The sequence below is a fragment of the Acipenser ruthenus genome, chromosome 24 (assembly GCF_902713425.1).
Source record: "Acipenser ruthenus chromosome 24, fAciRut3.2 maternal haplotype, whole genome shotgun sequence".
Lineage (NCBI taxonomy): Eukaryota > Metazoa > Chordata > Actinopteri > Acipenseriformes > Acipenseridae > Acipenser > Acipenser ruthenus.
The window spans coordinates 2,956,032-2,979,985 of record NC_081212.1 but is presented as its reverse complement, the minus strand read 5'-3'; the positions used below and the strand labels follow the sequence as shown (position 1 = coordinate 2,979,985).

The window sequence follows — 23,954 nt, the reverse complement described above, 5'->3', positions numbered from 1 at the left end:
CAGTTTCACCCATTCCAAGTTGTATTATGAGCTTGCTTAGCCACACTGGCTAGGTAACAAGCTCAGGTGTGTCTTATTAGACTCGTGGTAAAACCAGGAACTGCTATGCAATGGGAGTCTTCTTTCCATCCCAGGAATGTTGCTTCATTTGTTTTCAGTTACAAACCAGGGTAAACTGTTGCAAGCTCAATATGCAGAAAAACATCCAAGTCATTTCTTGGAAGTTGCTGTTTACTAAACTGGAATGGGCCGATTGCTGTGACTGTGGAGAATATACATTAATTCATAGATGTTTTTCCTATTGCAGTAACATACTGTAAATCATTGATCAGATATACCCTTGAACCTAATCTTACTCCTTCATCCACATTATCATCTGATCCTTAGGGTCGTCTCCTGTTAGACTTTCTTGAAAGTTGAAATAATATTCTTGAACCCTTGCTCAGTATTGCAACACTGTGACAAGGTTCACAGATAAAGCGCTTGGAAAGTCTCAGCTTGGCCTTGCCAAGGTCGTTTCACAAGACTGAAGGCTGGCTTGTAGAGTGTGCCGGTCTCTCCGCTGGGTGTGTGGCATCCAGCCTGGAAAGCGTTCCTTTATCTATCTATTTATTAAGATGATGAGTCGGATTCTAATAATTTGGCATGAGCATTTTTACAATTGCGTTTTCATCCCTAGAAAATGAACGCTGAAAATCAGTCCTGGTTGTCTTGCCCACCCAAAGTGTTCAAGTCGCCTCTTGTCTCGTAAGATAAAGGGTCAGCTGGAGATGCAATCATTAATTGGTTATTGATCGGCTGGGTTTTTATTTTGCAAGCCTCTATTAAACATTCATTGATAGATTTTTAATTGCCCTGGTGTGCAATTTGATGACTCATCTTCCATATGTCCCCATATAAAGACTTTTTTTTTTTTTTTTAATCCATATGTGGTCGCCATGCAGGAAAGGCTTCTTCCTTTTGAAAATAAAGATGTTCTTGTTGATGTTCTTCCTGATTTTCGATTAGGAAGCTGGATGCAGTTAGCACCTCGTAGTGACGGCAATCTTAAACCAGACTGGTTTGCTAAATGTACTGGTAAACCTGGATATTTTGCCTGGTACTTAAAATTCCAGGATCTTATTACACAGAACGGCAGGTGGATCATTTTTCTTCTGTTCTTTTAAATAATTGGTGACGCTGGTTGCTGCTGGTTCTAGACAAGGTAATTTGCCCAGCCACCTATTGTGCCAACAAACAGTGGCCAGCTGCAAAAATAAAGAAATGCATTTGCATTGTGAGTTAAGACAACGGGAAAGCCTGCTGCCTGGGTGACCTTTTGATGCCTCTGACAACAATGCTTAGCCTTTGAACCCTGTTCTGAGACTCTGTTGACACGTGTAGCTTTCCACTGATTTATTTCTTTCTTTCCCTCGTCTCCATGGCAGCCACAATACAGAGCCTCCTGCACTGAACTTGAGCCCTGACTGTGCTCTCGCCAGACTGCAGCGGGAGGTGGAAACTCTGGGGTGAAAACCTGAAATTGTGAAGCAAATAAACCCATTCTGTTTGTTTAGAGAACAGGATCGGCACAGGCAAAACCGGGGGCGATAAAAAACAAGGGCATTGCACGCGTTATTCAATCAGACTCATTTATATGGTGTGTCACTGGGCAGTGACTCACCAACTAAATATGCACTTTGTGGTCAAGATGCATTTTCAGATATACGTGCTGTGCCTTGATACATTTTTCCGTTGTTGTTTTTAAAAAAAGTGAGTAAGGTTGCTTCTCCTTCCCAGAAATATGTGCAAGATATGTTCAGATATTTTTATATCGTACATTTTAGCCCGAAGAAATGCATGTACTCCAGTAGTGTCTGTGTGTGTGTGATTTGTCTGGGTGATAGAAACTGCACATTGATTCAAGAATTTACTCAGCCCTTCCCTCAGCAAATGGAAAGCACATGGTTGATCTCACTGAAGCGGAGACTCGAGCCCCTATTCATGGCTTGTGATAGCATCTTACCAGGCGTCCTTGTGATTTACACAGTGTTCCCAGCACCCACTTCTTAAAGGGAATATGCCTGCATTTTCCTAAGGTTTAATTCCTTCCCTGTTTAATATTATGTGGGTCCTGTATAATTCTCTATTGCGGGTTCTATAGATATATATTTTTTTTGCTTACTAACTATTGCAGTGATGGACAGAAGACCCCTGTTGCATAGCAGTTTCATCCATTCCAGGTTTTACTACGAGCTTGATTAGCCGCAGTGTGTCTAGGTAACAAGCTCAGGTGTATTCTATTAAACTCTTAGTAAAACCAGGAGTGGATCAAACTGCTGTGCTATGGGAGACTTATTTCCATCCCTGTGTTCCACCCGATTTGTTTCCCTATTGAAGGGGGAAGCATATCAGCGTCGCACCCGCTCTTTGGTGCATCTTGCAGTGCATCACTAATCTGCTTCCCCACCTCCAATGCAGAGTTAAGAGTTACAAACAGCAAGCCGGTGGCCACTTGGTTCTGGTTCTTCGTGAAGCAGGCACAGCTGGTTTTGTTTCTTGTATTTATTTTACAGATAAAATAAAGAAAACGAATGGTGGTTTTGTGGAAGCTGTGAGTGCCGTCGTGCTTGCACTGGGGAACAGCTCCTTTTTTTTTTTTTTTTTAAAGTAAATATTTTTCGTTCCTGGCTGAGACAAAAGCACTGTGAAGGGGTACTGAGCAGTACGCGAGCGCTGGAGAGCACTCCCCTAATAATAAAAGGAGTCCTTTATCGCAGCACACAGCTTCCTGTCCACATAGCGCGCATTCCTCAGCGCTGACATCAGGGGTGTTTTAAGAGGATCTGTTTCATTTGCGTTTCCTTCTTACCCCTGCCCCAGCTGGATCACACCAGCGTGAAAACATTTCTAAATCTGTCGTGGTAATCGACATGTCAAAGTGTAGTAAGAGACGGTGGACGTGTGGTAAAGCACACAGCAAGGGTCAGTTATACAGCAATGCACTCATAATTGAGTCATGTATGGCAGATTGGTTTGCATCTGTTAGTTTTTCTTTTTATATGTTCTGCATTTTAACAAACGCTGTATTACTGCGCATGCAGCACAGCGAGGCCAGGCCAAACTGCTCTCTTTGTCTCCAGTTTACATTCTGCAGAAAGAGAGGATTGTCCGGGTTTTCACAAGCTGGTAAATATTTCTGTTTTGTTGTGTTCAGGCTGTTCTGTAACAGGACCGGTCTTTGTGCTGTGTCTGGTGATTGTTTGGGTGCTGGGGATGGAGATGCACTTCATTTGCATCTAGTAGTTTCCAGCTTTTAATACCAGCTTGATTAGCCACAGCTTAGACCTAACAAGCTCAGATCTTATAAACTCATCTTAAAGCCAGGAATGGATCAAACTGCTATGCAATGGGAGTCTTATTTCCATCCTGGTATTTGAAAGATCTTTGTACTGAGTGGCTTCTACGGTAGAACTGCCCATTCATGTTAGAATAGGTCTCCTCTCCTTGTCTGGTTGAGTGATGGGTGTCACAGTGGTTTCACCCCAGATCTGGTTCAGGTCACAAATGAAATGCGTTTTGCTGAGGCGGTTGGACAAGTGAACTCGCGAGGCACCTGTTTTTAGAAGGGAGATTTGTAATTGAGATGATGGGGGGGGGGTTCCTGGAATCTCAGTGATCAGTTGCTCTGCTTTAAGCTGGGTAAGGTGAACTGCTTTGCCTCCATGCTTACCTGGATTACCTGCAGCAGCTGCAGACCTGAGTTCTTACTGGTTGTGTAAGTTCTGTGAGAAGTTGATCAGTTCAGGTCTAGCAGGAGTCTGCTTGTTCAGATCTCGCAGGAGTCTGCTTGTTCAGATCTCGCAGGAGTCTGCTTGTTCAGATCTCGCAGGAGTCTGCTTGTTCAGATCTCGCAGGAGTCTGCTTGTTCAGATCTCGCAGGAGTCTGCTTGTTCAGATCTCGCAGGAGTCTGCTGTTCAGATCTCGCAGGAGTCTGCTTGTTGAGAGCTCGCAAGAGTCTGCTTGTTGAGAGCTCACAAGAGTCTGCTTGTTGAGAGCTCGCAGGAGTCTAATCATTCTGGTAGCGTGTGATTGTGTCTGGTTTGGTTTTTTGGTGGTGGGAGGGAGTGTCGTTTGTCTTCAGTGGAAGGCCTATTGGAAACCACATTGCATAGCCTGGTTTCACAATTCAAACCAAGGATGTCCTGCCTCCTGTTTGCAAACGTCTATTTGATTTTCACAACTGCCAAAGTTTAAAACTAAGATGTTTGAATGAAGACTACATTGGGGTTTTTTTTGTAGTGATTGATTACCTATTTATCTGTAATTTAACTGTATCTTTATTAACTAACTGATTGCTGATTTGCTTGTTTTGGAAATGGTTACAAGTTTACCAGTCCTTTTCGTATGCTTGGCGCCGTGATGAAGCCAATGTTAAGTCGAAACATGCAATTTTTTAAAATGCTTTTTAACCAATAAAATAAAATGCATACGTGTGTGAAAGTCTTATCTCATTTCAGCACATTCCTGTGCTCAGATAAGTGATAGCTGAGGTTCACAGGTCGTGTCAAATCATCTCGCACTCACAGTACCTGCGCTTGTAAGAGATGTCGCAGCAGGCTTTATCTCTCCTTGAATTTAAACAAACATTGTGTTTCCAGGCCAGCATGACAGGGTGTGCATTCTTGAGTTGCTGCTGCTGGCTGATTCATTAATCCTGCTGCTGTCCAGTGCAAGGACATGGTGCCGATCTGAGACTAGCACTGTATGCACTGTGGTCAAATTCAGATTGATGCACGTTGATTGTATTGGAAATAAGACTCCCATTGCATAGCAGTTTGATCCATTCCTGGTTTTACTAGGAGTTTTAATAAGACACATCTGCGAGTATTACCTAGACACACTGGGGCTAATCAAGCTCGTAGTAAAACCTGGAATAGGTGAAAAAGCTATGCAGTAGGAGTCGTATTTCCATCCCTGGGATGTTTTTCGATTTTGTTTTGCTTGAACTTTGAGCAACTTGAAAAAGACTTTACAGTATCGCAATACTGTTTTGTTTCAAAACTTGCCTCATGTTCCAAGCCCTGGCAGAGATGCCCTGAGCGCGTGATTGTCTGTCTGGGCAGACGCACTGACTCTGGGATCCTGTGATCTCAGAGATTGAGGACATGGACTGAGGAGATAGAAGCAGCACGTTGAATTATTGAGATAGCAAGAGTTGTGTGCCAGGGCCTCAGGTGTACAGAACCAGGCTGTGTTCCAGTAGTAAACTAGGACCTGTTGCTTGGCAACATCATTGGTGTGGCTGGTGTATATTCAAACTCCTGAGGCTGAGTCCTTTACCGGAAAGACTGACATCCGCCCAGCAACCAGAACTGTGGTTTTAGTCAAAAGAATTACCATCCCTCATTTCACATGAGGCCAAGCCTCATTACCTTGGCACAGAGAGAATTCCGGAAGCAATTAAGCATACACTCCCAAATTTGCCTTTCCCTTATACATCCAGAGAGTTATTTCATATCACTATCCTGGAGGAGAGATTAATTACATTTCCTAGAGTTCAAGATAAGTTAGTTTGACCACCAGCGAGAGTTGATAGGCCTGTTACTGTGCTCTTAATCCTTCAGGGATGGAAATAAGGCTCCTATTGCATGGCACTTTCATCCATTCCAGGTTTTACCATGAGCTTGATTAGCCACAGTGTACAGGTAACAAGCTCAGGTGTGTCTTATTAAACTCCTAGTAAAACCAGGAATGGATCAAACCGCTATGTAACGGGAGTCTTATTTCCATCCCCGTTCTTACAAGCTCATTTGCAATGTTTAAGTTAAGAACTCTATATTCATATTAAAAATATATATACTGCTCATTAGTGCCTGAATAAAATCACAGTTCATGGGCCCCACCATAGCTGTACTTTGTAATAAATGTGGCTTTGCTATAATTTGATTGAACCCAGGCCTCTTTTTTTTTTTTTAGCCCTCTGTCACTGTTTTGTAGTCAGCTTGCTTGTACACAGTGGCACTAATCTGAAAAAGCACAGCCTGGTTCGAGGGGAAACAATTAGATTAAAACAAATTGGTTGCACCGTACGGTTTTGTGATCTTCTGATGTGAATAACAGATGACTCCCTCTTCCACGGCCCTCATCCCTTGTTACAGCTGTATGTGCCAGGCCAACTGCTTTTTATCACTTTGAGGGGGAAGAGGCGATGCTAGCTTATGGGCTCCACTCCTGAGCGAGTGCGCCTGAAGTTTTTTGGGGGGGGGGTAAAATCCAGAATATAGGAGACCCATTTCCTTCAGGCTGCTGCAGTGTAAAAGTACAGGGACTATCGGAGTCTCTCTCCCTCGCTCTCTCGCTCCTTTTTCAGCTGCATTGAGAGGTCCTGATGTTCCCTGTGCTGGGGTCAGTGAGTCAGTGAGTCTGGAAACATTTCTCGCATACCAGCGGGCTGCGGTAATGGTTTTTTGTTGGAAGCAGGGAGAGAGAGAGAGAGAGAGAAAGACGGCCACGAGAGCTGAGTACCACGCCCTTCCCTTTGATAAACACAGAGCTGCTCTTTATTGAGGCACGGTTTGAATGATCTTTTATGGTGGAGCTTCAGAAAACAGAACAGACCACACCGCTAAGGGTTAAGATTGCATCCCCCTGGCCTTTTTAATATTTAAACTGCTAACGGAAAGCGCTGCCGATGTGAAAGGGCCAGAGCATCACGACTGTTAAACCTGCGATCGCCAACGCGCTTGCTCTCTGTTTTATAGTGGTGTTTGCGTCGTGCAGTCTGACTTCATTAGGAAACGAGGCACACACAACTGCATTTGAATTACTGGAACAGTTATTTCAATGAGAAGTGTCCCAGTTCATTGTGTGAATAACCTGTAGGTCTCAGGGCTCGGGGATGTGGTGTTACAGGTAGAGTATGGGAGACAGGCAGAATCTCTCTCTCTTCAGACCAAACACTCCTGAGAGCGTGCTTGCATCACCCTCTCTATATATAGAATTTAAACTTGAATGAAACCTGCTGAATAATGTTAGGTTAACATATTGAATTACATACCGCTTTGTAGTATTAACCGAAAACTGACAAAAAATGTGACATTTCAAAATCTAACATGAAATAATATACTACTATTATGGCTTCCGGTAGACTTTTGCAATATCATTTTGTAGTTTTCTTTGATTTACATGATGTTAAATAAAATAATCTAAATTATGTTCCTATATATTTTTTAAAAATGTCTCAATCCTAAAATTCTAGGTGATGCAAAACTTTTGCCCTTAGCTGTAGGAGTGCAGATTGTCTCTCCCTGTGGTGGCGGTGTGTCTGTGTAGACCTGTACTATCTGTTTGTGGCCAGCAGAGGGCGATGCACCCAGCCACAGATAGGGCGTGATGACCTTGCAGTGCACCTTTTGCTCCTTCAGAGTTTGAGCAGGTAGGAAGGGCATGCAAACAGGAACTGTTCCTTTTACTCCACACTGGGTGTACTCAATGCTTTCTACATGTCATATCACTCATGCAATAGAGGCAACTAAACAGAAAGATCAGCCTTTAAGTGCTTTTATTTTGGGGTTGTGGACTTGCACACTTGGAACCAGTATCATTCCCATTGCACAGCAGCTTGATCCATTCCTGGTTTTACAAATAGTCTAAGGAATCTTCCTGTTGCAAGCCCTGTTGCTGGGCTTGAACCTCAGCCTCCTGGGCATCGCAACGTCTCGCTTAAGTCTGTAGGTTTACTAACAGGAGTTGTTCGCTCAGTTTATAGTATAGATTATTTAACCTCATACTCCTGGTTATTTCAGTAATGTAATTGAGGGTAGTTCTGTCTGTGTGTGTGTGGAGGGGGTGGGGTATGGGGGTCTGTCCCTGTATTTAGTGTGTGTACATGGTGGGTGTGTCTGTGTTGTGTTTATAGAGTGAGCTCTGGCATGAACTGTAGCATGGACAGCGAGACGCCTCCCCTAGCACCTGACCTGTCTCGTCATTGGAACTCTGCGAGGACAACATCTTCAGATACATGGTTTTACTTTTTTCTTTTTCGTTTTCATTTTTTGTTTTGTTTAAAAGATATTTCTGCTGACAGGAATCTCGTTTGCTTAAATTATGCCAGAGTTTTGAAAAGGCTTGGCCCACAATCATATGATTTATTTTTTTTTCTTCTGTTTTTTTAATACTTTTGGGCTACATTCCAGCAGTTCTAGACCTCTCTCTCTCTCTCTCTCTCTCTCTCTCTCTCTCTCTCTCTCTCCCCCTCTCTCTCTCATTAGCCTGACTCCCTGTCAGAGGCTACACTCTTTTCTATTTTTTTAAAGGGTGGTTTCAGCTGCCAGATGTTTGCACTTAAGGGACCCGTGTAGCTGCTGTTTATATTTCTCTGACTTAAAAGAAAAATCCGTGAAGTCGCGAGCTCTGATTTTAAATGATTGTTTTTTAAAAAGGGAACTTGTTTTATTAGTTTTATTTCAGTTGCTAGATCCCTTGTGATCCCAGCAGGGCTGGGTCAGTCGACGGAGGGACTGGTTCTGCACGGACTAACACAGGCAGCTTTTTATATGCATTCTTAACCAAAAGAAAAACGTAACAAACAGGAATTAACATGGAGTTTTAAACCAACGACTTGCGTGGATGTTGTTATAACTTCCAAAATGAAGTATAGAGCGATGGTAAGTTACTGAACATTTCCAGCCATTTGTTCTTTTTTTATTAGCATTGCTAACTTTGAAATCCCTTGTTTTGTGGATAAGAGAAAGAGTTTGGAAAGTGTCTGAGTGTTGCTGTAAGCAGTGCTGGTGGGCTGGGTTGCTGTTGAGCCCCTCTGTGTGAAAAGGGCTGGTTTTAGCTGTGCGGTTTCAAAAGGACACATGACCTGTACAGCTGGGCTGCTAACTTGTTAACCAGGCTTCTTGTTGAGGAATCCACTCGGGGCTCAATGCATTGAAGACATGTCATGCACTAGAATTCAGGGGTAGCCAGGTGGCTCAGCATATTTACACTGGGTAGGCCTCCCAATTACCAGGAACCCATTATAACAGCAAGTGTGTATTTAGCTTAAGCACACTGGCTGTGTCGTTTCCATAGAAACAGGTGTTCTCCCCAGTCTCACGTATTTTTTATTTAATTTTTTTTGCAGAGGATGGAGCCAGTTAAGAGTTTATTACTGGGAATGGGTTAAAGCCAGGGTTCAAATGCAAGCTGGTGTATTGGGAAATTTCTGTCTTTGTCAACACCACCAGAAAATGAGTTGTTATTTAAGAAGGAAATGCCAAATGGTTGTTTTATTTTTAGACTTCAACATTCCTGTAAAATCAGCAAAAAATTGGCAGAAATGCTTTTTAAATCAAGTACCGTTTTTATATATATATAATTTATTTATTTTTTTAATTTAGAAAAAAAGCCTAAAAATACCTCCCTGGGGGGCTCCCGAGTGGCACATCCAGTAAAGGCGCTCTGCGTGGAGTGCAGGATGCGCCCTATAGCCTGGACATCGCCAGTTTGAGTGCCGACCGTGGATGGGAGCTCCTGTGGGGGGGGCGCACAATTGGCTGAGCGCCACCTGGGGGGGAGGGAGGGTTAGGTCGGCCAGGGTGTCCTCGGCTCACCGCGCACCAGCGACCCCTGTAGTCTGGCCGGGTGCCTGCGGGCTTGCCTGTAAGCTGCCCAGAGCTGCGTTGTCCTCCGACGCTGTAGCTCTTGGGTGACTACACGGTGAGTCTGCAGAGTGTAAAGAAGCGGGCGGCTGACGGCACACGCTTCGGAGGACAGCGTGTGTTCATCTTCACCGCTCCCGAGTCAGCGCGGGGGTGGTAGCGGCGAGCTCGGCCTAAAAATAGTTGGCTATTCTAAATTGGGTGAAAAATGATAAAAACAATTGACTTCTAAATTAAAAGAAAAAAAAAAACCTCCCTGGGTAAACAGTCCAAGAACATGCAGTTTTAATCTCTGTGTGACCAGAAGCGCGATCGGAAGACCCGTTTTCGAAAGCGATTTATTAAGAAAAACAACGAGGAACAATACCACCGTAATGGAAACGACGCAAACAAGCAGAGGAACCTCCACTGAGTCACCACGACCTCCCGGACCCCCGGGGCGCGGCTGTTTTCATTATCGCAGTCGGGTACCGACACTACCTTGTGCAGAGCTGGCCCCACGCCACTGTTGTGTGCTCCGGGGCCTGAGAGTCCATTAGCAGCAGGAGTGTAGCTGAGATAACCCCCTGATTAGCCCTCGAGATCCCAAGCCAGGCTTCTCCAGGAACAGCACGACCCCGCAGCATTGTTAAATAAGGAAGGAACCACTGGAAATAGCTGTAAAAATCACAAGCCTGTGCACATTAGAGACTGTGGGGATCGATGAGCTGTCCCCGATGCAAAGCAGTCTGAGCCATTGCAAAGGTGTAGCTGTGATTTCTGATAAGCTACCCTTTAGACATGTGTGTGTTACTGGCACGTGATGGCGGGACGGGTCTTCAGCTTTTAGAAGGTGGTTGCCATTGTGGTCTGGAAAGCATGTAGAGATTTAAGAGAGTTTGCAAAAAAATAATACCATGCCAGGTTTTTTTTTTTTTTTTTTTTTTTTTTGTAAAGACCCGGAAACACATAAGCACGCAGTTTAGGAAACTCAGTGTACAAATATCACTGCCACGGTCCCTGCACTCTGACAACGTTGTAAAGGCTCTGGGAGCTCCAGCTGTATCTCTTCATCTGGTGTGAAATGGAAAAATAATAAATTCACTGCTTTTTGAAAACAGAGTGCGCTGTGAACAAGATTGGGGATTTCAGGCCAGTCTGATTCCTGCATCTCCCCTCCCCTCCCCTCTCTCTCTCTCTCTCTCTCTCTCAAGGAGACAGAACGTTGTTTTCTTCTCGCTGTACTCCTGACGATCAGGAAGTATATCTGCAGTGTGAGTGTGAGCCCTGGCTGGCAGCTGGTGCTAATGCGGTGAGGTTAGATACTGTACAGAGCAGGTGCAGGGAGTCCATTGAGGCTTAATTAAATAGGAGAGCGTGAAATTGATCTACCCAGCGGCACGCGCTAAGAAGACGGTAAATAACAGCTAGAGGGAGGGAGGGAGAGACTTGTGTGTTTTATTTAATTAACCATGTTCGTTAATGCACAGCTCTGGTCTGGCTCCACAGGACAGCTGCTGCGTCTTTGCCTTGTTGGTTGCTAGGGTGAGGACAGGATATCTCATGCAATCAACGTCGCTGGTCCTGAAACCAGGTCGACTAGTCAAGGCAATGGGCTGTCTTTCAGGGATGGAAATGAGACCCCCATTGCAGTCCTGGTTTTACTAGGAGTTTAATAAGACACACCTAGCACTGCGGCTAATCAAGCTTGTAGTATTGCAACACCTGGACTGGGTGAAACTGCTGTGCACTATTTCCATCCCTGTATTTAGGAAGTGCACATTTTTAGTAAAAAAAAATAAAATAAAAAATAAATTAATGATATGAAAACTTGCAAGAAACAACTTGATCGCTGCCAAGAGCAGGTGAATTAAAAAGGCTGGCCAGTTAGGGGATCGGATGAGTCCTTTCAGAAACCTTGCCCGCTCCTTTCTGAATCGGGTCCTCTGGGTTTGCGGGGTTGAGATAGTGTCACCCTGCTCTGGGTGTTGGTCCTGGGGGCCCAGGTTCTCTGTGTGACACACTGTCCCTGCTTCGTTTTATTAAAGGTCAGCTCAGATGTTTTCAGCGCACGCCTTCCTCAGTGTACTGATAAAGGGTTAAACAGGAGGCACGGGCGGTTTTGAAAAAGAAGAATGAGAGAAATAAAGGAAGGAAGGAAGGAAGAGAGAATTGGACTCTGAATTTTTGGATATAATTTTTTTTTTTTTTTTTGTAGCAGTGATCTTTGAAGCGCGGTGTCTGGAGGCTAATGGAAAGCAGGAGGAAGGAGCAGAGGGTTAGGGGGGCTGCAGCAGCTGCTGGCTCAGCTGGTAATCTTTCAATGCTTCGGTTTCACGGCATATTACTGACCTGAGCCGCAGCAGAACTGTGCTTTCACCACGAGCTGGAAGATTGGCTTTCTGCTTGGGGGGCAAGGTCACGGCTACTGTGTGCGGCGTATTGAATCGATCAGAGACCAGCAGAACAAGAGACCTGCGTTCAGCTCCAACCTGGAACCCGGTCCTCTTTCCTGAATACATCACTGCATGGTTGTGTGATGTTGCTGCTGTTCTGCGCATTCAGTTGCGTCAGAATGAGGTGAACAGGGTTTGAATGTTGTTGGTAGATTCCCAAAGGGGTTCCCTTGCAGTAAGTCAGGAATAAAAACATGATTTTGTCTCTTTGTTTTTTTAATTGCCTTGTGTCCTGCAATCCCTTTTAAAAAAAATAAAAAAATTCCAACCTTTTTGAATTTGTAAACTGAAACCCAATCACTGCTATTCATGAAGCCCTCTGGGGTGCAGGTCTCTGGCAGTGGAGGAGCCTTTTTGTACATTTCGCTTCTCTGGTTCTGATGGAACTTGGTTAGGATGTATTGTGGCACAATGTATTGTATTTCTGAGAGGATCCAAATCCGAGTCTGTCCGTTCAGAGCAGCCCATATTGCACTTCAAAATTACACAATTCTTTTCACCAATTTGTGATGAGACTTCTTTTAGTCTTGACAGGGATGGAAATAAGACTCCTATTGAATAGCAGTTTCATCTATTCCTTGTTTTGCTATGAGTTTAATAAGACACACCTGAGCTTGTTATCTATGTGGCTAATCAAGCTTGTAGTAAAACCAGGACTGGGTGAAACTGCGATGCAATAGGAGTGTTGAACACCATGACTTTACATTTTTACATGCATCAAGGTGTATGCGAGTTTGTTTTTTTAAAATGACGCAGCCAACGTTGGGTAGAACACCTAGAGGCGTCAAAACAGCTTTGTTTTTTATTCTGCATTCCCTCCCCTAGGGGGCACACTCTCTCAGGAGAGCGCTGATTTACTGCTGGGTTCAGAATAACAAGAATAATGAGAGAGAGGTCTTGCAATATCCGCTCGTCTGCATTAACGAGCATCCCACTAGACCTGTAGCTCTGGCAGTACTGCTAGAGCAGTCAGAGACCTGAGCCGTGTGGTCGTGTGCTGGACTGGACTGCACTGCACTGGACTGGGGGTACTTGGCACAGCTGGTAGACTGGCATGGAGGTCGGCGAGCTTTTGAACCTGATGCTCAAAACCCGGGTGTCTCTTTTGACGAACGGGTTCAACCAGGCACGGCGTGCAGATGGTGTGGATGAGGTGGGCATTCTTTATTGCTATCCAGGGGGGTGTGCTTGTGAGGTTTTAAAAGCCGTTTTCATATCGCTAAGCGGGCTGCGCTCCTCCGATCTTTGTGGAGTTTTTAGTTTGGATTTGGTCTCTTGTTAGTGTGTGTGCACATAGTAAATGTAAGAGCCAGTTCTTCCATTATAAAAACCTACCAAGAGAAATTAGCACAGTCATTTTTCAGTTTTACCCCCATGCTTTTCCCATGGTTATACTATGCAGTTATCATGCTTATTACCTAAACTCTGTGCTTTTACAATTCTCTATGCCTTACTGCTATTTATTACACTTTGCTATGCTTTTACTATGGGTTACAGCAGCACAAAGATAGACACAGCAACAGGCAGAACTTCTTCTGAAATTGCACATTTTCTTTTTTTTGTGCACGTCTGTGTGACTTAAGTTACGTGGAAAGTCATGGGGCAGTTGAGACCCAGTGTGTTAAAATGCAGCTGCCTCCATTCTCTTGTTCCGCCCGATCCGGTAATAGACAGGCCAGCTTCAAAGAGATCCATCCTCCGCTCAGTGGAGTATGTGCCAGAGCCCTGCGGAGCGAGGGGAGGATGCTTCCACATGTGCTGTGGAGGGTCAGGACAGGCTGGTGGAACAGGCTTCAGCACAGATGTTTATGCAGGGCTGTATTCCAGAATACATTTTGGCTGTATCTTGAAATGCTCATCAAATTTTGTGAAACTTGGTATGGATGCACTGTGGCTAATCCAGCTTGTAGTAAAACCTGAAATGGGTGAAACTACTATGCAATAAGAGTCTTATTTCCATCCCTGTATTTAAAATGTGCACATTTTTAGTAAATTAATGGTATGAAAACTAGCATACATAACTAACATTACATTTTGGCTGTATCTTGAGAACTGCTCATGCAATTGGGATGAAACTTGGTACGGACATTTCTTAGCACAACGGAAATCTAAGTGTAGCTTCTAACTGCTTGGGCTAATGAAGTCTTGTGATTGGCTTGTTTAGTTTTCACATGGAGATGCACATCAACTACCTGCTAGCTAGATGCTTTGTGAGATTTCCACCCTCTGATTGATTTGTGGAAAGAAAATTTGCATTGGAGCAGCCAGCATGCGTAGGCAAAGCTGTGTTGTTTTTTTTTAAAACTTCAGCTGCATTTTCCCAGCTGGCGTCTGGCTAATGACAGCTCCTGATAGGGCGGCAGTGAGGCTATGCGGAGTAGGAAATTATTTTAGATGGTTGCCGTTTCCGTGGGGACACAATGGGAGGCCGGATCGGGTCCCAGCGGGGTTGTCAGCGGCTGTTATTAGTTCTTTGTTTCTTACCCGGCTGGCATGTTGGCGTGCCACGAGAGAGAGTTCACTAACCTTTTCTCTACACCTAGATTCACAGGACTGAAGTGTGGCTGCTTTATTTTTTTACTCTGTTGGGGCTGATTTTGTTAATGTACTGCGTATGACACCATCTCTTCTCCACTATGGAAATAGCAGGTGGTGATAGATGTGCCATGGGATGGGGAGGGTGGGCATGTCCCTACAAAGGTCTACCAGCACACCCCAATAACCCTGACCTGCTTGACCCCACCCCTATTCGCTAGTCCGCCTCGCCAGCACCTTAACCCACTGCACAGGGGATTCTGGCTCCCAGGCTGAGACTCTGAAGCAGACGCTCCTTCATTCTAGCTCGGGGGTGTCCAATCAATCACAGTCCTGGAGGGCTATTCCACTCCAGGTTTCACAGGTGCAATGAGGTGATGAACTACTTCAGGGTCTGGATGGAGGTTCGGTTGGTTCAGTTCAGGGTTGGAAGAAAGACCAGGAGTGGATGTGCCAGCGTTGACCAGCCCTGGTCTAGCTGGTGGAGGTTCCAGTACGGTGATGCCCTCTCTCTCTCTGTGTGTGCAGGTGGTGGGCAGCGAGGGGGCGCGGGTGACGATGGAGAGCGCTCTGACGGCACGGGACCGAGTCGGGGTCCAGGACTTCGTGCTCCTCGAGAACTTCACCAGCGAGGCTGCGTTCATCGACAACCTTCGCAAGAGGTTCAAGGAGAACCTCATCTATGTAAGAGAAAGGTCCCCATCACCTCTCTGCACTCTAATCAACAGCACAGGGCTTCAGTGCATTGCAAAAAAAACCCTCTCCTCTCTTTACTGATACTTGTAATATTTGTGTTTTATTCCTATTTGAGTTTGTATTTATTTTCCATCAACTGTTTTAACAAGCTTTCAGCTAAATTCACTTCTGAACAGTAACAGCCAGGACTTGCAATACCAAAATCTTAAACCTCTTGAAGGGCAAAAAAAAAAGTGCTTTTAGTTTCCAAAGCTTGCTGTGAGTCTCTCAACCCCTTCAGTCCTCTCCTCCTAACTCTCCACTGTTTCCCTTAGCCTCGGTGCGCTGTGTGATCTGCTACAGTAACAGTGCGTGTGTCTCTCTGTTCCCAGACCTACATCGGCTCAGTGCTGGTATCAGTGAACCCTTACAAGGAGCTGGAGATCTACAGCAAGCAGCACATGGAGCGATACCGAGGAGTCAACTTCTATGAGGTCTCCCCACACATGTGAGTCTGCAGGCTGGCTTGACAGTCCAGGAGTTTACATGGTACACAGAGAACGTCAAACTGGATCTGAGCTATCCGAGCCGACAGACTGTGATAGTCTACAAGTCTGTTTCACCAGGATCGTTAATGATCTAAGAGAGGTTTAGGGGGACGTGCAACCCCCTCCCCCCAACAGAACTTTCCTAAAGGAATGGGAGGGAGTAATTATTGAGGAATGGTGGAATGTATCCCTGAAGAGCAATGTAATTTCAAAACTGTGAATAAAGTCTGTTTCTGGGTATCTTCCAGGCACGTGCACACACACACACACACAGGGACACAAGTTGAACAGACACGCACACACACACAGGCCAGTGAGAAGGGAGGGGCAGTGCACACATGTTTCTACGAGCAGGGAGGGCTGGCTGTCCAGATGTGCTAGCAAGCCAGCACTGTGTGGCTGCCGCATGCCGCTAATGCTCAGGGTAAGCGTTCCTCCCACTGAGTGCTGTACCTTCAAGCCTCAGCAGTGTTTGTGTGATATTTTAAACGTTGCTAGGAGACGAGGAATCCCTGCGAACAAGGAACACATTATCCACAGAGCGATGAGTTACAAATTCCGAGCAATTTCCTCCTGCTAAATGTTATCACTGGGTAGGAAAGCAAAGGTTTTGGCTGGGTTGGGTGGGAGCAGACTTCCTAGGGCAGAAATATGTGCTGATCCATCAAGCTTCGGAACAATCGCTGGGTCTCTGTAGAGCTGAGGGACTGGGAGGGAGGCAGAGAGGCCAAGTGATGGACCAATGAGCCAAATACCCTGATAGCCATGGAAATAAGACTCCTATTGCCCAGCAGTTTCACCCATTTCAGGTTTTACTACGAGCTGGATTAGCTACAGTGTGCAGGTAGCCAGCTGTGGTGTGTCTGATTTAAACTCCAAGTAAAACCAGGAACAGATCAAACTGCTCTGCAATGGGAGTCTTATTTCCATCCCTGCCTGATGCGAGACTTGTTTTTAACCACTCTGGACCCCTTGCGTTGCAGATGAGAAACCACACCCGGGCAAACGGCGATGTCCATTGTGCTTTTACAGCTACAGAACAATTCTTACATTCATCATTTGTCATTGTTGTGGTTTCTATTCTGTTTCTTCTAAAAGCCCTGAATGTAACTCTTCACCCCGCCCCACAGCTACGCGGTCTCCGATAACTCGTACCGCGCCATGCGCACAGAGAGAAAGGACCAGTGCATTCTCATCTCGGGGGAGAGTGGCGCCGGGAAGACGGAGGCGTCCAAGAAGATCCTGCAGTACTACGCTGTGACCTGCCCTGCCAGCGACAAGGTGGAGACCGTGAAGGACAGGCTGCTGCAGTCCAACCCAGTCCTGGAGGTGAGGATCCCAAGCATCACACACCAGCCCCTGCAACCATGGCCTGGCCTCTGGGACCAGTGGGATGCACTGCACAGTAAAGAGTTAAAGAACAAGGCAGACCAAACACTGGAAGCTGGTTTCATAGACCCAGATACACACAGGCTGGTTTCACAGAGCCTGATTTAACACTAATCTTGGACTAACTAATGTTACCTTAGTGCATATATACAGTGGTATATATACAGTTACCAATAATCTTATTTATGTATCTTAATATACAAATGTAAAGTGTTTTATATAACTAAAGTATTTCACAAGTTGTAAATGCATATGTATTATTTCAATATTTTTTTTTTTTTTTTTTTTAGGCTTTTGGAAATGCTAAAACACTCCGGAATGACAACTCCAGCCGATTTGGGAAGTACATGGATATTCAGTTCGATTTCAAGGTATGCTTTTTCTTTTTGTGGATGTTGTTCAGGGCAGCTGATCGGGTGAATGGGTTCTGTTATTCCTGGCAGTGTCTTGTGAGGTAGCCCAATCCAGTAACCCGCCCCCCCTCCCCCTCTCGCTCCTTCCCAGGGCGCTCCCGTCGGGGGTCACATCCTCAACTACCTGCTGGAGAAGTCGCGGGTCGTGCACCAGAACCACGGAGAGCGCAACTTCCACGTCTTCTACCAGCTCATCGAGGGCGGGGACGACGACCTGCTCCGGAGGCTGGGGCTGGAGAGGAACGCACAACAGTACCAGTACCTGGTGAAGGTGAGAGCCTCAATACACTGCATTACACCTGATCCAGGGGAGAGCCTCAATACACTGCATTACACCTGATCCAGGGGAGAGCCTCAATACACTGCATTACACCTGATCCAGGTGAGAGCCTCAATACACTGCATTACACCTGATCCAGGGGAGAGCCTCAATACACTGCATTACACCTGATCCAGAGGAGAGCCTCAATACACTGCATTACACCTGATCCAGGGGAGAGCCTCAATACACTGCATTACACCTGATCCAGGGGAGAGCCTCAATACACTGCATTACACCTGATCCAGGTGAGAGCCTCAATACACTGCATTACACCTGATCCAGAGGAGAGCCTCAATACACTGCATTACACCTGATCCAGGGGAGAGCCTCAATACACTGCATTACACCTGATCCAGGGGAGAGCCTCAATACACTGCATTACACCTGATCCAGGGGAGAGCCTCAATACACTGCATTACACCTGATCCAGGGGAGAGCCTCAATACACTGCATTACACCTGATCCAGAGGAGAGCCTCAATACACTGCATTACACCTGATAAATAAATAATAAATAAATAATTTATTTCTTAGCAGACGCCCTTATCCAGGGCGACTTACAAGATATCACATTATTTTTACATACAATTACCCATTTATACAGTTGGGTTTTTACTGGAGCAATCTAGGTAAAGTACCTTGCTCAAGGGTACAGCAGCAGTGTCCCCACCAGGGATTGAACCCATGACCCTCTGGTCAAAAGTCCAGAGCCCTAACCACTACTCCACACTGCTGCTCAATACACTGCTCAATACACTGCATTACACCTGATCCAGGGGAGAGCCTCAATACACTGCATTACACCTGATCCAGGGAGAGCCTCAATACACTGCATTACACCTGATCCAGTGGAGAGCCTCAATACACTGCATTACACCTGATCCAGGGGAGAGCCTCAATACACTGCATTACACCTGATCCAGGGGAGAGCCTCAATACACTGCATTACACCTGATCCAGGGGAGAGCCTCAATACACTGCATTACACCTGATCCAGGTGAGAGCCTCAATACACTGCATTACACCTGATCCAGGGGAGAGCCTCAATACACTGCATTACACCTGATCCAGGGGAGACCCACTCATTCAATAGGATTATAACTGAACAACACTACTTTAAGGTCTCACTGCAGTCCACTCTTACACCTGAGCAGGACAAGAGGGCAGAGCGATCTCAAACCTGAACACGCCCTGCCACCCAGCACTGGGCTGTGAGGGGGTTTGAGTAGAGTCCTGAACAGCTGGGTGGAAGCCCAGGCCTGCAGAGGTGCAAGGCACCACCTGGTCCCTATTAAATTCCCCAGCAGGCTTTCTGTGTAGACATGGTTATGACAGGGGCCATATGAGTTCTATCCAGTTCTAATGCATTCCTCTGACAACTCAGAGAAAAAAAAACCCACAGAGCCACGGCTGCTGCAGGGCCAGCCAGCACGTTCCAATCCCCTGAGCGAGCCACACTGCCGCGGTTTGTATCGTTCTGGTTGCCAGGTAACGACTGGGGCTGCCGTGTTTATTAACAAGGGGCTTTTTCCAGCCGATGGACGGACGGGGCAAACTAACCGCTACTGTAACTGACATTTAATTAATGAAGAAACACTTTGAATGTTATCTTTAATACAGAACCAGTTTCTGTGGGTCCCTGCTGTGGGTTCGACCTGCGGTTTAGCCAATTAACATTTGAGAGAGGCAGCCATGCCAAGTACCCTGCCAGGACTGCCAGCCTCACAGCGCCCGCGCTCTGCAGCACTGCCTCCCCCCACCCCCATATGAACAGAGACACCCTGCACATATCCAAATGATCCTTTGCTGGCAGAAGGATCCTGGGTTTTGAATTGCATTCAAGTGCTGACAGGAATGTGGAGTAATGCATGGCAATAAAGGTGAACGCAGGCATAGCAAAGTTAACAGCTGCAGCTCAACCCCAAGCATCTTGATGTCTGACGCCTCCATCTGTGAAAGGGAGGGCTTTGTCTATTTTGTATTGTGTCGCTGTATTGCTGCCTAGTGTTATATAGAGCTGCAGTAACCGATTTTTATTCGGATTCAGCTCGCCACAGAAATTGGGCTCAGACAATCCGCTGAGGGTCATTTGGTATGGATTTGGGTTAATTTACCATTCAAAGTGAAACGAGTGAAGAAACAGCAGCTACATTGTTTTCTGTCTATAGAACCGTTTGTCCAGTTGTGATGAAACAATGAACTGTTCTTTTAGCACATGTTGTAACAATCTCACGATCTTGGGGTGTGTGGAGGTTATCTGTATGCAAACCGTGCATCAAGTCACAGTGTGTTCGTGATGCACGATCGCTCTGATTTTGTGTTTTAGTCGTGGCGGGTATTCACAGTGCTGGACTGAGGTTTGGAGGTTAATATTTTTCATCCTCGCTGTGTTTCGCAGGGTAACTGCCCCAAGGTGAGCTCGATCAATGACAAGAATGAATGGAAGGTGGTGAGGAAGGCTCTCTCGGTCATTGGCTTCAGTGAGGACGAGGTGGAGGTGAGGATGCTGTTTTTAAACACGAGGCAGTGAAAGAACCATCGCCACCCACGCTTTCAGAACCCTGCATGTTAGAAACCATTTCGATTCAGTGCAGGCTTCCTCAGACGAGCGCTGTGAATGGAAAAGTAATACCAGACCTTTTGGCTGGCAGGCTTTAGTGAGAATAATTTATTTACTGAGTTTGTGCCAGGCGTAGGTAGATGCATCTCAATTTGTGTTGACAGCAGGGCAAAGGATGCCATGCGAGAGAATAAAAGCACCCGATGCAAATCTATTAATAAAGAGATAATGAAACGCATTCAGAAAGATCTGACTTCTCAACAGGAACACAATTTAAAAGCACTCGCAGCTCTTCCGTGCTCCCTTCGGTGTGACTTGTTTCTGCCGCTGATTTTAATTGATATCGTTTCTCTTCTCTAACAGGAGCTGCTGAACATCATCGCCAGCGTGCTGCACCTGGGGAATGTGCAGTTTGCCGGGGATGAGCAGGGCAATGCCCAGATCACCACCGAGACCCAGATTAAATACCTGGCCAGGGTGCGTACCAGACCCCACTACAATCAGACTGCACAGCAGTATGCTACACAACACAACCAGACTGCACACAACTCGACACAACCAGACTGCACATTGCCTTATTCTGGTTGATATTTTCGATTTCAGTTCACGTTTTTTCTCCAGACTGACCTGTTTTGTGAAATGTAGCAGCTGGCTCGCAATCCTCCTGCAGTCTTTCTGCTGTTTATAAATACCCACATGTCTACCTGCATGGTGTGCGATCGTCACAGTTTGAAAAGAAGATTGTGAAATGAGGCGAGTGGTTCAAAGCGTTGGTGTGTGCAGCTCTGATTGTATCTCTGTCTCTTCCTGTCGCTCTGCAGCTCCTGGGAGTGGAGGGGGCTGCGCTGAAGGAGGCTCTGACCCATAAGAAGATCATCGCCAAGGGAGAGGAGGTGAGGAGCGGGAGCCGCAGGGCTCCTCCTGCACAGGAGCAATCAGACTCTTTAACAAAGCGTTGCAGATTTATGTGTTTGCTCATGTTAATAATGCATGTGCATATACATAATAATCTCGTGTATCTCCCAAATAAGATTAGTTTTCATAACATTTCTTAAATGTTTTAACAGGCAGTGCTTGTTGAATTTAAACCATAGGTTTCCATGTCAACCTAGTGAAAATGCTTGTAGATCGCTTGCTCTACCCCTATACACTGTATTCGCCTGACCCACTCTCCACGTTACTGGATCCTCAGCTGATGCACTATACTTCCACATTTAGTAGTATTTGTTGCACTTACTGTAAACTGTACTGTATTTAAATATGTATTTCTGACTCCTCTCTCTCTCTCTCTCTCTCTCTCTCTCTCTCTCCAGCTGGTCAGCCCCCTGAATCTGGAGCAGGCTGCCTATGCCCGGGACGCGCTGTCCAAGGCTGTGTACGGACGAACCTTCTCCTGGCTGGTCAGCAAGATCAACGAGTCCCTCGCCTACCAGGTATAAGAGAGACCCTTCTCTACTGCATTGCACTGCAGCAACTTTCTCATACTCCCTCTAGTGGTGGGAGCATCAAACAGCAGAGGTGTCTGCTGAGATGTTACCATGGCATTGCCTTGTGCTCTCAAAGTTCCATTAACAGTTTTTCACGGGTTTAACTCTTTCTGTTCCAGGACGCTGAGTATCCGGGGCGTAAGAGTGCAGCAGTGATCGGGCTGCTGGATATCTACGGGTTTGAGGTCTTTCAACACAACAGGTAACTTAAAACATTGGATTATAAACCGATCGCTCTGTGTGGTTTTAATACAGAGGTGTGTTTTGTGCTTGTCTGGAGTTGTGCACCGGTCTGGGTGTTAGTGCTTCACCTGGTTGAAGAGCCTGTCTCAGACTCTGCTGTTCTTCCTCAGTTTCGAGCAGTTCTGCATTAACTACTGCAACGAGAAGCTGCAGCAGCTGTTCATCGAGCTGACGCTGAAATCGGAACAGGAGGAGTACGAAGCCGAGGGGATCACGGTACTGACTCGCTCACTCACTCTCCATGCATTATTGGAACGAGGTCTTGTAACGCAGGACAAGCCATCTGACTATGAACTTTTATTAATAATGTCTGTTTGTTTCAGTGGGAGCCTGTTCAGTTCTTTAACAACAAGATCATCTGTGATTTAGTGGAAGAGAAATTCAAAGGCATCATCTCCATTCTGGTGAGTTGTGAAGCTGGCCTTTTCATTGTAGCTGTTCTGTCTGTCTCGGGATGAGGGAGCGTCTGCTTGTGTGTGGTTTTTAGTGATGCATCTCTGTCTCGGGGATGGAAATCTCCTTGCGTAGCAGTTTGATCCATTTCTGCTTTCACTGAGTTTATTAAAACACACCTGAGCTTGTTACCTATACACTGGCTCATGGTAAAACCTGGAATGGGTGAAACTGCTCTGCAACAGGAGTCTTATGTGTGTTTTAATGCTGTGTCTCTGCTTCGCTCTCAGGATGAGGAGTGTCTGCGCCCCGGAGACGCCAGTGACCTCACATTCCTGGAGAAACTGGAGGACAAGCTGGGGGGACACGCCCACTTCGTCACGTGAGTCTCTTCAATTCAGATCAGTGAGCAACTGAACTAGAGAGGCTACCGCAGCTACAACACAAGAGAGAGCAATCTAGGGAAGGCTTGTGCAGCACGACAAGCACTCGCAGTGTCCCGTCCGCCAAGACTCCTTGAATCTAGAGCTGCACAAACCGAGTATCCAATTAATCACACTGAGCTCTCCACAGAAATCAGGTGCTGACAGTCAGGCGAGGGGCATTAGTGTTGATCGGGCTAATTTACCATTCAAAAGTGAACAAACAGCTGCTTATTTTTGAGGATTGCTGCATTTCTTAGACTCTGTGGTGGAGAACAGTGATCCACACCAACCCAAGCAGCTGTTTCTCCACTTGTTTCACTTGGAATGGTAAATCAGCCCGATCGACCCGAGCGACCCTCACCTGTGGAGTGTTTGAACTAAAGAATTGAATTATCGGTTCATGCATTGCAACAAAATGAAAGTATGAGAGCAAGATTAAGCAATCGGTCATGCAATGTACAGCTAACAGGAGACTTGGTTAGTTGTGTGTTTTTACTAATGCATGGATGCTGTGGTCCTGCCCTGGTTCCCCTGTGCTGACACTGACCTCTGCTCTGGGATTCAGACACAAGCTGGCGGATGGAAAGACACGGAAGGTGATGGGGCGCGAGGAGTTCCGACTCCTGCACTACGCCGGAGAGGTCAACTACAACGTGAACGGTACGCAAGCGCACCGCGTACAACAGTACAGGACAGTGACCACACCTGGGTCAGTTAGAATTACAATAACCACATAACAATTACAGCAGGAAATCGGTATTGTTTTTTAGCTTAGACTTGAGGGAATCAGTCAATTCCTTTATTTAACCAGATTTTACAATGGTGACCTGGACACAGAATATCAGACTGCAGCAAAGACTGTATGATTAGCATCCAGCACAGAAATCTAATAAAAAC

The 23,954-nt window shown here is 45.9% G+C and overlaps 1 protein-coding gene across 5 annotated transcripts in view; it reads left to right on the top strand.

The window, feature by feature from the left end:
* The window catches only part of LOC117429517 (unconventional myosin-Ic), a 52,914-nt gene that overhangs the window by 18,178 nt on the left and 10,782 nt on the right, over positions 1–23,954 (top strand). For 4 of the 5 annotated variants that reach the window (XM_058998006.1, XM_058998009.1, XM_058998011.1 and 1 more), the window contains exons 2-15: positions 15,132–15,287; positions 15,671–15,786; positions 16,957–17,155; positions 17,506–17,586; positions 17,720–17,899; positions 20,348–20,446; positions 20,873–20,986; positions 21,331–21,402; positions 21,823–21,942; positions 22,116–22,198; positions 22,350–22,455; positions 22,563–22,643; positions 22,923–23,014; positions 23,623–23,717. In XM_058998006.1, coding sequence (XP_058853989.1) covers positions 15,132–15,287; positions 15,671–15,786; positions 16,957–17,155; positions 17,506–17,586; positions 17,720–17,899; positions 20,348–20,446; positions 20,873–20,986; positions 21,331–21,402; positions 21,823–21,942; positions 22,116–22,198; positions 22,350–22,455; positions 22,563–22,643; positions 22,923–23,014; positions 23,623–23,717 — 1,594 coding nt within the window. Of the gene's footprint in view, positions 1–8,287; positions 8,650–15,131; positions 15,288–15,670; positions 15,787–16,956; positions 17,156–17,505; positions 17,587–17,719; positions 17,900–20,347; positions 20,447–20,872; positions 20,987–21,330; positions 21,403–21,822; positions 21,943–22,115; positions 22,199–22,349; positions 22,456–22,562; positions 22,644–22,922; positions 23,015–23,622; positions 23,718–23,954 lie in introns of those variants that run through there. The other variant, XM_058998007.1, reaches the window with a different exon arrangement.